The sequence below is a fragment of the Sus scrofa genome, chromosome 15, assembly GCF_000003025.6.
Source record: "Sus scrofa isolate TJ Tabasco breed Duroc chromosome 15, Sscrofa11.1, whole genome shotgun sequence".
Lineage (NCBI taxonomy): Eukaryota > Metazoa > Chordata > Mammalia > Artiodactyla > Suidae > Sus > Sus scrofa.
In genome coordinates this window covers 47,216,650-47,229,500 of record NC_010457.5, presented here as the reverse complement: position 1 = coordinate 47,229,500, position 12,851 = coordinate 47,216,650, and the positions used below count along the sequence as shown (strand labels likewise).

At 36.8% G+C, this 12,851-nt stretch overlaps 1 protein-coding gene across 1 annotated transcript in view; it reads right to left on the bottom strand.

Annotated features, from left to right (window-relative positions):
- Positions 1-12,851, bottom strand: part of ADAM2 (ADAM metallopeptidase domain 2) — a gene marked incomplete at its 5' end in the record, with an annotated part of 70,589 nt that overhangs the window by 48,815 nt on the left and 8,923 nt on the right. Inside the window, 3 exon segments of the mRNA NM_213957.1 lie at positions 2,417-2,473; positions 11,591-11,759; positions 12,440-12,516. Coding sequence (NP_999122.1) covers positions 2,417-2,473; positions 11,591-11,759; positions 12,440-12,516 — 303 coding nt within the window.

Sequence of the window (12,851 nt, the reverse complement as noted above, 5' to 3'; positions counted from 1 at the left end):
CAATCAAGAAAAAGCCACCTTGGAGTTCCCGTTGTGGCTTAGCAAGTTAAGAACCCACCATAGCGTCCGTGAGGATGTGGGTCCAATCTCAGGTCTCCCTCAGTGAGTTAAGGATCCAGTGTTGTCACAAGCTGTGGCATAAGTCAGAGATACAGCTCAAATCTGATGTTGCCAGTGGCTGTGGTGTAGGCTGGCAGCTGCAGCTCCAATTCCACTCCTAGCCTGGGAACTTTCATACGCTGCAGGTGTGGCTGTAATAAAAAAAACAAAATAAAAAATTGCAATGGAATACTGTTCAGTCATAAAAAGGACAAAATAATGCCATTTGAAGCAACATGGATGGAAGTAGAGATTGTCATACTAAGTGAAGTAAGTCAGAGAGAAAAAAACAACACATATGGTATGACATATGTGGAGTCTAAAATATAGCACAAATGATCTATCTACAAAACAGAAACAAACTTACAGACGTGGAGATCAGACTCGTGTGTGTTTGCAGGGGGATGGGGGAGAGAAGGGGATGGACAGGGAGTTTGTCGTTGGTAGATGCAAACTATTGCATTTAGAAAGGATAAGTAGTGGGGTCATACTGTATGGCACAGTGAACTGTGCCCAGTCTCTTGGATTAGAATGTGATGGAAGATAGTTTAAAAAAAAAAAAGGAATGTATGTGTTTGTGTGGCTAGGTCACTTTGCTGTATAGCAGAAATTGAAGGAACTTTGTAAATCAACTATACACTGTGTTAGGTTTCAGTATAAATTTTAGAAGGACAGAAACATTCAGTCTATATTACAAGGCAAACAAAGAAAACAAAACAAAACAAAAGCATGGCCCAAAGGAAGACAATGAATTGGCAGAAAACACTCCTGAGTAAGTGGGGACTTACTAGATAAAATCTTTAAAACAATTGTCTGAAATATTCTCAAAGAGCTAAAGGAAAACACAAAGAACAAACGGAAATCAGAAAAATGATATACGATTGAAATGAGAATATCAAAAAAGATAGAGACATAACAAAAAGAAATCAAATGGAAAGTCTGGAACTGAAAAGTGCAATAATTGAATTGAAAATTAAGGAAGGATTCAACAGAAAATTTCAAGATTTAGAAGAAAGAATCAGCAACTTGAAAGTAGAATAATTGAAATTTTTGAGTCTGAGAACCAGGGTGGGGGGGGGGCGGGGGGGAAGGAAAGCCTTGTTGGATACCATTATGCAGAATATATTAATTAAGGGAATCCCAGAAGAAGAAAGATTATTTAAAAACATGTTGGCCAAAAGCTTGCCAAGTTTGATGAAACACATGAGCCCATAAATCCTGGAAGATTTACAAATTCTAAGAAGGATGAAGTCCAAGAGACCCACACCAAGACACATTATGATCAAACTGTCAAAAGCTAAAGACAAAGAATATTGAATGCAGTGTGAGAAAAGTAGTTACATAAAAGCAATTTAAAAAAAAAGGTTACTAGTCAATTTCCTAGCAAAAACTTCAGAGGCCAGAAGACAGTGAGATGATATAACGTGCTGAAAGCAAAATGAAGCAGGCACTTTGGAAGAGAGTGAGGCAGTTTCTTACCAAAAAAAAAAAAAAAAAAATGACGACAACAACAAACAGCATCTTGCCGTATGATTTTGCTGCTTGATGTTTACTCGACTGAGTTAAAACATGTCCACACAAAAACCTGTGCATGGATGTTTTTATAGCAGCTTGATTTGTAACTGCCAAAATGTGGAAGCAACCAAAATGTCCTCTGGTAGGTGAATGGATAAACAAATTGTGGTACATAAAGAGAATGCAATGTTATTTAGTGGTAAAAAGACATTAGCTGTCAAGCCATGACAAAGCATGCAACAAAGGTAAATGCATGTTACCAAAATAAAGAAACCAATCTGTAATGGCTACACACTGTACCTTTCAACTACATGATGTTCTCAAAAAGGCAAAATTATGGACACAGTAAAAAAGATCGAAGGTTGCTAGACATTAGGGGCATGGGAAGGATGAATAAGAATCACTAAGAAACTGTTCTATAGGTGACAGTTGTTTTCATTTGTATGTTTATATAAAATAAAAAATTAATAGAGATTTGATTTCCAATTTACCACTGATACAAGTAATTTAAATTCATTACAGCAGAAATAAAGCAAACAATTATCATTTATTGTCCCGTGTTAAAAATGTATTCCAACACTTTTTATATCTTCTCATTATTAATATAAACTGACATAAGACAAATAAATGAAAATAGGAGTTCCCGCTGTGATGTGGTGGGTTAAGAATGTAACTGCAGATTCTCAGGTCTGTCACAGTGAGTTAAAGGATCTGGGGAAGGCTCAGATTCAATCCCTGGAGCAGAAATTTCCATATGATGTGGGTGAGGCCATTAAAAGAAAATCAAAAGAAATATACTTACCAAATTTTTTTCGACTACAATATGTATTTCTATATACCGGATGAAGCCTGTAAGTGGCTGAAAAAAAAAATCACAAACATTAGATCAAAATTGAAGAATTACTGAAATATTTTAGTGGGTATCATGACTTCACAAATTCAGTGTTGAAAATTCCATTTCATTTATTGTGATACATTTATTACTTTAAAATTTTTTAAATTAAAAAGTATGGTTGGTTTACAGTATTGTGCCAATCTCTGCTGTACAGCAGAGTGACTCAGATGTATACACACACACACACACACACACACACACACACACACACACACACACATTCTTTTGGGGAGGCAGCAGGGAGTGGGATGGATGGGGAGTTTGGGGTTAGTAGATGCAAACTACTGCGTTTAGAACGGATAAGCAATGAGGTCCTGCTGTATAGCACAGGGAACTCTATCTAATCTCTTGGGACAGAACATGATGGAAGATAATATGAACACTGCATTTTATATAGGAAAATGGAAATAATTTTGAGAATCTTTCCTTTGTCATATCTTTTGCACCTGATCAGTCATTTAATTTACTCAGAAACCAACCTTCTTCTACCTTCCATTCTCCACAGTCTAATTGATACTGGGCTACCCACATTATTCTCTTCTCTGAAGAAACCCTTCCCTGGACTCCTCATTAGGTGGGTTTTGACATGAGTTTCATGATGCTGTTCTACATTAATATGTTGTATATTTTATCTATGACCTTGAAAGAGTAATGGCACATCTCTATGTTTAGGGGGTGGGATTTCATCTGAAGGATAAAGTTAACTCTTGTGTAAATCACCTCAAAGAAAAGTGAGCAACAGAGGAACAAAATGACTTGGGTTTCTTAAACTGAACTATAGATATCTCAAAATGTAGAATCTGGCTACAATGTCATCCACATAGATCATAATGGATAAACGAGGCCTGATGGGCTTATGATTTATGTGGCTTAGATATAGCCAGCTTATGGGGATAGAGTAATAGTTGTTGTACCTACCATTAAGAAAACATTACTTCCTTTCATTATTATTTTTACTTGAATTTAACCTAGGATTAATGCACTCAGGAAAACTTATAAAACAGTCTTTGCAGGCACTTTAAAATTGTAGTGTAGATGGAGTTCCCGTCGTGGCGCAGTGGTTAACGAATCCGACTAGGAACCATGAGGTTGCGGGTTCGGTCCCTGCCCTTGCTCAGTGGGTTAACGATCCGGCGTTGCCGTGAGCTGTGGTGTAGGTTGCAGACGCAGCTCGGATCCCGCGTTGCTGTGGCTCTGGCGTAGGCCGGTGGCTACAGCTCCGATTCGACCCCTAGCCTGGGAACCTCCTTATGTGGCGGGAGCGGCCCAAGAAATAGCAACAACAACAACAACAAAAAGACAAAAGACAAAAAAAAAGGGGGGGGGAGAAAATACACTAAAATTGTAGTGTAGATAACTCAAAATAGTTACTAAAAAATAGCATACGATCTACAAGCACTGCACAAATATCTAAAAGCAGAAGAGGAGGATCGAATTTCAAAAACTGAGAAAACGTTAATTATGCTTATTTTAATGTATGCATTTTTTTCTCTTTACACTGGTATTTAATCCATTGAAAATTCAAAACTATTGTATTTTATTTAAACCACTTTCCTTAACTGTAAAGAGGAGCAATGAAAAGGTCAAACGAATCTGGGATTTAGCAGAGATGAGAAAAGTGAAGATTATAGTAATTTTAAGGGAAAAAAGTTAAGAAATGTCAGTAAGGCAAATTTAGGGCTGAGTGATCTTTTTTTTTTTTCCTCTCCCCCCTCCCACCTCTCTGTCTCCTTTTTCCCCCTCCTTTTTTTCCTCTTCTTTTTAGGGCCGCACATGTGGCATATGGAAGTACCCAGGCTAGGTGTAGAATAGGAGCTGAAGCTGCCGGCCTACGCCACAGTCACAGCGACAATGGATCTGAGCCGCATCTGGGACCTATGCTGCAGCTTGCAACAACACTGGATCTTTAACCCACTGAGCGAGGTCAGGGATCAAATCCGCAACTTCATGGACACTAGTTGGGTTCTTAACCCACTGAGCCACAACGGGAACTCTGGACTGATCACTTATTATTTTCCCCCATTTTAAAAGTCTCTTTCCAAAGACTTTGTGATCTAACTGGTTTTGTTTCTAGGTCTACATCTTTTCATTTAAGTCCCTAACCATAGCAGTGACCCTAGTTCACTGGAGGATAAAAATAAACACTTTTAATTGAAAGAAACAAAATATTAATGAATTGAGAGATTCAAAGTTGGTTTCTTTAAACCAGCATAAGTGTTCATTGATTTACATTTCCTGAGGTCATCCTTGTTTATTTTCATCTTTGAGATTGGGATAGATGGTATTTAGTTGATAATAAATTATCACGACAGGGGATAAAGCCATGAAAAATACATGAGACAATCAAAAGCCTGAGACATAACATAGGAAATATCAATATCTAGGAAATATCATAGGAAAACACAGGAAAAAACATAGGAAATGTCAGTATCTAAAATTTTATCAGAGAGTAAAATGAGTTGAAAATTCCAGGAAGTTTTTATTTTATTTCACCGTTATATGTGGAATCCAATAAAGAATGATACAGGGAACATGGGTCATCATTAACATTAGACTATGGACTTAATTCTTTCTTCTTAAAATCAGACAGGGATATACTCTTCACCTATTGAACACCACACTGGAGGTGCTAACTAGGGTACTTAGGCAATAAAAGTGAAGTTAAAAGTATCAAAATTGAAAAGGAAGAACATAATCTTTATTCAAGATGACATGATTTTGTACATAGAAAATTACAGAGAGTCCCATTTAAAAAATACAGTTTCAACAAGTTTGCACAATACAAAATCAGTATACAAAAGTCGATAATTTCCAAACAGGAATAATGAGAAATCCAAATTTGAAGTAAAAATTAAATGTGCAATAGTAGTTAAATAACAAAACTTGTTGATATAAATAAAGAAGTTTGTTGACATTTGAAGACAACTATACAAAACACTGTGAAAAAAATTAAAGAAGACCCCCCAAACAAAAAGCTATTCAATGTTCATGGAAAAGAAGAGTTCATATTGTTAAGTGGCAATATTTCCCAGATTAATCTATAGAATCGACACAATCCCAGCTGGCTTTTTGAGGGAATTGAAAACAAGTAAATAAATAAGAATAGACATAAAGATCAGTGGGATGTTAGCGCAAGTTCAGAAATAATCCCTAATATTTATGGTCAAGAGATCTTTGGAAAAAAAAAAAAGGCTGTGAAAATTCGGTAAAAATTCAGTGAAACACAGAAGACCCTTGTTAACAAATGGAAAACTAGATATCCATGTGAATAATGCTGAATTTAGAGCCCTTTCTCACTCTACACAAAAATTAAATTGGGTCATATATTTATTTATTTATTTATTTATTTATTTATTTTATTTTCCCACTGTACAGCAAGGGGATCAAATTATCCTTACATGTATACATTTTTCCCCCCACCCTTGTTCTGTTGCAATATGAGTATCTAGACATAGTTCTCAATGCTACTCAGCAGGATCTCCTGGTAAATCTATTCTAAGTTGTTTCTGATAAGCCCAAGCTCCCGATCCCTCCCACTCCCTCTCTCTCCCATCAGGCAGCCACAAGTCTATTTTCCAAGTCCATGATTTTCTTTTCTGTGGAGATGTTCATTTGTGCTGGATATTAGATTCCAGTTATAAGTGATATCATATGGTATTTGTCTTTGTCTTTTTGACTTATTTCACTCAGTATGAGAGTCTCTAGTTCCATCCATGTTGCTGCAAATGGCATTATGTCATTCTTCTTTATGGCTGAGTAGTATTCCATTGTGTATATATACCACATCTTCCGAATCCAATCATCTGTTGATGGACATTTAGGTTGTTTCCATGTCCTGGCTATTGTGAATAGTGCTGCAATGAACATGCGGGCACATGTGTCTCTTTTAAGTAGAGTTTTGTCTGGATATATGCCCAAGAGTGGGATTGCAAGGTCATATGGAAGTTCTATGCATAGATTTCTAAGGTATCTCCAAACTGTTCTCCATAGTGGCTGTACCAGTTGACATTCCCACCAACAGTGCAGGAGGGTTCCCTTTTCTCCACACCCCCTCCAGCACTTGTTATTTGTGGACTTATTAATAAGGGCCATTCTGACTGGTGTGAGGTGGTATCTCATGGTAGTTTTGATTTGCATTTCTCTTATAATCAGCAATGTTGAGCATTTTTCTCATGTTTGCTGGCCATTTGTATATCTTCTTTGGAGAATGGTCTATTCAGGTCTTTTGCCCATTTTCCCATTGATTTATTGGCTTTTTTGCTGTTGGGTTGTATAAGTTGCTTATATATTCTAGCGATTAAGCCCTTGTCAGTTGCATCATTTGAAACTATTTTCTCCCATTCTGTAAGTTGTCTTTTTATTTTCTTTTGGGTTTCCTTTGCTATTCAAAAGCTTTTTAGTTTGATTAGGTCCCATTGGTTTATTTTTGCTCTTATTTCTATTGCTTTGGGAGACCGACCTGAGAAAATATTCATGATGTTGATGTCAGAGAGTGTTTTGCCTATGTTCTCTTCTAGGAGTTTGATGGTGTCCTGTCGTATATTTAAGTCTTTCGGCCATTTTGAGTTTATTTTCGTGCATGGTGTGAGTGTGTGTTCTAATTTCATTGCTTTGCATGCAGCTGTCCAGGTTTCCCAGCAATGCTTGCTGAATAGACTTTCTTTTTCCCATTTTATGTTCTTGCCTCCATTGTCAAAGATTAATTGACCATAAGTGTCAGGGTTTATTTCTGGGTTCTCTGTTCTGTTCCATTGGTCTGTCTGTCTGTTTTGATACTGGTACCACACTGTTTTGATGACTGTGGCTTTGTAATATTTCTTGAAGTCTGGGAGAGTTATGCCTCCTGCTTGGTTTTTGTTTCTCAGGATTGCTTTGGCAATTCTGGGTCTTTTGTGGTTCCATATAAATGTTTGGATTGTTTGTTCTAGTTCTGTGAAAAATGTCATGGGTAATTTGATAGGGATTGCATTGAATTTGTAGATTGCTTTTGGTAGTATGGCCATTTTTACAATATTGATTTTTCTAACCCAGGATCATGGAATATCTTTCCATTTCTTTACATCATCTTTGATTTCTTTGATTAAAGTTTTATAGTTCTTGGCACATAAGTCCTTTACCTCTTTGGTCAGGTGTATTCCGAGGTATTTGATTTTGTGAGTTGCAATTTTAAAAGGTATCGTATTTTTGTATTACTTTTCTAATATTTCATTGCTGGTATACAGAAATGCAACTGACTTCTGAATGTTAATCTTATATCCTGCTACTTTGCTGAATTTATTAATCAGTTCAAGTAGATTTTGGTTGAGTCCTTAGGGTTTTCTATGTATATAGTATTATGTCATCTGTATACAGTGACAGTTTTATCTCTTCTCTTCCTATATGGATGCCTTTTATTTCTTTTGTCTAATTGCTGTGGCTAGGACTTCCAAAACTCTGTTGAAGAGCAGTGGTAGAGTGGGCATCCCTGTCTTGTTCCAGATTTGAGTGAGAAGGCTTTCAGTTTTTCCCCATTGAGGATTATATTTGCTGTGGGTTTATCGTAAATGGCTTTGATTATGTTCAGGAATGTTCCCTCTATACCCACTTTGGCGAGGGTCTTGATCATGAATGGATGTTGGACTTTGTCAAATGCTTTTTCTGCGTCTATTGAGATGATCATATGATTTTTGACTTTTCTTTTGTTAATGTGGTGTATGATGCTGATTGATTTGCGTATGTTGAACCATCCTTGTGAACCTGGGATGAACCCTACCTGGTCATTGTGTATGATTTTTTTGATATGTTGTTGGATTCAGCTGGCTAAGATTTTGTTGAGAATTTTTGCATCTATATGCATCAAAGATATTGGCCGATAGTTTTCTTTTTTGGTGGTATCTCTGTCTGGTTTTGGAATTAGGGTGATGGTGGCATCAAAGAATGTCTTTGGGAGAGTTCCTTCTTCTTCAATCTTTTGAAAGAGTTTAAGGAGATGGGCACCAGTTCCTCTTTATATGTTTGATAGAATTTTCCTGTGAAGCCATCTGGTCCTGGACTTTTATTTGTAGGGAGTATTTTTTTTTTTTATTTTCCCGCTGTACAGCAAGGGGGTCAGGTTATCCTTACATGTATACATTACAATTACAGTTTTTCCCCCACCCTTTGTTCTGTTGCAACATGAGTATCTAGACATAGTTCTCAATGCTATTCAGCAGGATCTCCTTGTAAATCTATTCTAAGTTGTTTCTGATAAGCCCAAGCTCCCGATCCCTCCCACTCCCTCCCCCTCCCATCAGACAACCACAAGTCTCTTCTCCAAGTTGTAGGGAGTATTTTTATGACATCTTCAATTTCATTTCTAGTGATGGGTCTGTTCAGTTGGTCTGTTTCTTCTTGATTCAGTTTTGGCAGGCTGTAAGATTCTAGAAAATTGTCCATTTCTTCCAGATTGTCAAATTCGTTGGCATATAGTTGTTCATAGTATTCTCTTATGGTTTTTTGTATTTCTGCTGTATCCATTGTGATTTCTCCTTTTTCATTTATAATTTTGGTTATTTGAGTTCTTTCTTTCCTCTTTTTAGTGAGTCTGGCCAGGGATTTGTCAATTTTGTTTACCTTTTCAAAGAACCAGCTCTTAGTTTTATTAATTTTCTCTATTGTTTTTTGATTCTCTATTTTATTGATTTCTTCTTTGATCTTTATTATTTCCTTCCTGCTGCTGACTTTAGGTCTTTTTTGTTCTTCTTTTTCTAATTCATTTAGGTGGAGGGTTAAGTTGTCAATTTGGGATCTTTCTTCTTTTTTGAGAAAGGCCTGTATTGCTATAAATTTCCCTCTGAGCACTGCTTTCGCAGCATCCCATAGATTTTGAGAGGTTGTGTCTTCATTATCATTTGTTTCAAGGTATTTTTTAATTTCTTTCCTGATTTCCTCATTGACTCATTGGTTTTTTAGTATCACATTGTTTAGTCTCCATGTAGTAGGTTTTTTCTCATTTATTTTCCCATACTTGATTTCTAATTTCATGGCGTTGTAGTCAGAGAAGATACTTGAGGTTAGCTTTGTGTCCCAATATGTGGTTGATTCTTGAGAATGTTCAATATGCACTTGAGAAGAATGTGTATTCTGATTTTTTTGGATGTAGTGTCCTGAAGATATCAATTAAGTCTAACTTTTCTATTGTTTCCTTTAGGATCTCTGTTGCTTCATTGGTTTTCTGTCTAGAGGATCTGTCCATTGATGTGAGTAGGGCATTAAGGTCTCCTACTATGATTGTATTCCCATCAATTTCTCCCTTTATGTCTGTTAATATTTGTTGTATGTATCTGGGTGCTCCTGTATTTGGGGCATATATGTTGATGATAGTAACATCCTCTCCTTGAATGGATCTCTTAATCATTAAGTAGTGTCCTTCTTTGTCTTTCTTTATGTCTTTTGTTTTAAAGTCTATTTTGTCTGATATGAGTGTTGCAACTTCTGCCTTCCTGTCATGTCTATTGGCGTGAAATATTTTTCCCCACCCTTTCACTTTCAATCTATATGTGTCCTTTGTCCTAAGGTGAGTTTCTTGTAGGCAGCATATTGAATGTTTTTGCATTTTTATCCACCCAGCCACTTTGTGTCTTTTGATTGGGGCATTCAATCCATTGACATTTAAGGTGATAATTGATAGATGATTATTTGTTGCCATTTTGAACCTCGTGTTCCAGTTGATTCTATGGTTCTCCATTCTTCCTTTCTTTTTTTTTTGGTTGGAGGTCTCCTGTTATTATCTGCTTGAGTAGTTTTTTTTTTTTTTCATTTTTTTGTGAATGCAATATTTGGTTTTGGCTTGTGGTTGTCCTATTTTTTAAGTATGCTAACCCCTTCCTATAATTGTGTGTTTTGGCCTGATGGTCCTATAGGTTCAAACACTTCATTACTATGTTAAAATTAAGAAGAGAAACAAACAAACAAAAAGGGTCTATTTATTTTGGGTCATATATTTAAATGTAAAAGATTAAAGAATAAAACTCTTACAGGATATATGGAAATAAACTGAAAAGCTGGTGTGATGGTTGATTTTATCTGTGACTTGCCTGGGCCACAATGCCCAGATTTGGTTCAAAACTTATTCTAGATGTCGCTATGAAGATAATTTGGGGTAAGATAAACATTTAAATTGGTGGACTTTTTCAGCAAAGTAGATTATTCTACATAGTATGGGTGGACCTCATCCAGTCAGTTGAGGACCTTGTTAGAATAAAGATTACCTCCTAAGCAAGAAAGAATTCTTGCAGCTGGCTGCCTTTGGCTCTTCCCTGGTCTCCAGGTGCCAGTCTACCCTAAACACTCTTTCTGTGTGTGTGTGTGTGTGTGTGTGTGTGTGTTTATATCAAATTTATATGTGTACACACACCACATACACACACATACCCTGTTGGCTCTGCTTCTCTATAGAAGTGTCTTTCCTGAAAGAGACCCTTAACTACTGTAGCTGCAGAGCTGAGGTGGTTGAAAACCAAATCCAAAATCTCATTCTGTAAGTGAATGCACTGAATTTCCACCAGCACAGGATGTCTACTGTTAAAGTGGGGGCATTGATTTAGAAAGAATAAGATCTCAAAAATTGAGACAGAGCATATGGGAAACTCTGATGAAGATGGCATCACTGAATTTCTCAATTCCAAAGAGTCTACTTTGCCAGTGGAAGCAGCTGCTCCCTCCCTGGATAAGGATATAAGGAAAAGGAGGCAGTTACCATGAAAGACACTGGCAATTCTTCTGAGGATCCTAGATCTGCGTCGTCAATATGTATGTGAATGGCACTTATGTTTATTATATCTACATTTTGATATGGATAATGGATATGGAGAAAGGAGTGCATCTGCAGACTGTTAAGACAGGATTGCAGGGAAAAAATGCTACTAACAGTGGAAAATGCCAGCTCGAAGTTCTGGAAAATTGACTGACAAGTTTTAATCCTTACAATATAAGTTTCTGGTATATCTCTCTCTATATCTATTTAAAATATTTTAATGTAAATAATTTGTTCATAAGAAAAAAATACATTGTTTATATTGCTACACAGTAATAACCATATAGTTTAGTCAGTTAATCACCTACCTCTATACTTTGTATTTTATAGTGCATTTCTCTTGACTCGGTGTCTTTCTCAGCATATAAAGAAGAACCTGCACTCCTATGTTTAACTTGATAAATCACATGTTCAAAACCAACTGAAGGCTCCAAGGGCTCAATTCCATAGCTTACATTTTCAAACTGTAGTAAGCCCCTACAAATTTCAAAAAATAAGTGAATAAATAAAATAATGCATTTTCACAAAGTCAGTAAAATGACACAATCAGTTTTTTTTTTAATAGCATGCAGATTCTTTTCTTTTTTTTTTTTTTTTGGTCGTCTCTTTTTTTAGGGCCGCATCCACAGCATATGGAGGTTCCTAGGCTAGGGGTCTAATCGGAGCTACAGCTGCCAGCCTATGCCACAGCCACAGCAACACCAGATCCGAGCTGTGTCTGCAGCCTACACCATAGCTCATGGCAATGCTGGATCCTTAACCTACTGAGCAAGGCCAGGAATCGAACCCGCAACCTCACGGTTCCTAGTCGGATTCGTTTCCACTGTGCCACAACGGGAACTCTAGATTATTTTCAATCTTAGCGTTTGGTGGTGAAGTAGGAAATTGTTACTGAGTATCCACAAACTTACTGAATGGAACAGAGTAGTAATGCTATCAGGATTTACCTCACTATTAATACTTTATGGTTTCCAAATATTATCTTAATTCAGGAGAAGAGTGGAGACATTGTAAGACTTTCCACCCTATGCTTTTCCAATGACAGTTTCCCACAATAAGCCATACCTCACTTCAGAACTTCTGAATGTAAGTTTTTAAATTGGAAAATTATTTCTTATAAAATTCCATTTTGTAACCAAAAACTTATGTATCACAACCTGAGTCCAGTACATGTGCTAACGATCACCATTGAATTTGGATAACCTTCAATGGACCCTTGGTAGTAGCAAAAGTTCTGAAAAATAAACACATACATTTTTATTAGAATAATTCATTATAAATGCATTATTTCAAATATTTAACACAACACACACACACACACACACACACACACATATATAGTGTCAAATACTCATTGTTTCCAAAACGGATTTGTAAGGTTATTGGGGAGTTCCTGTTGAGGCTCAGCAGATTAAAGACATGACATAGTGTCCGTGAGGATGAGGGTTCGATCCCTGGCCTCTCAGTGGGTTAAAGATCCGGCATTGTTGCAAGCTGCAGTGTAGGTCACAGGTGCGGCTCTGATCTGATGTAGCTGTGGCTGTGGTGTAAGCTGGCAACTGCAGCTCT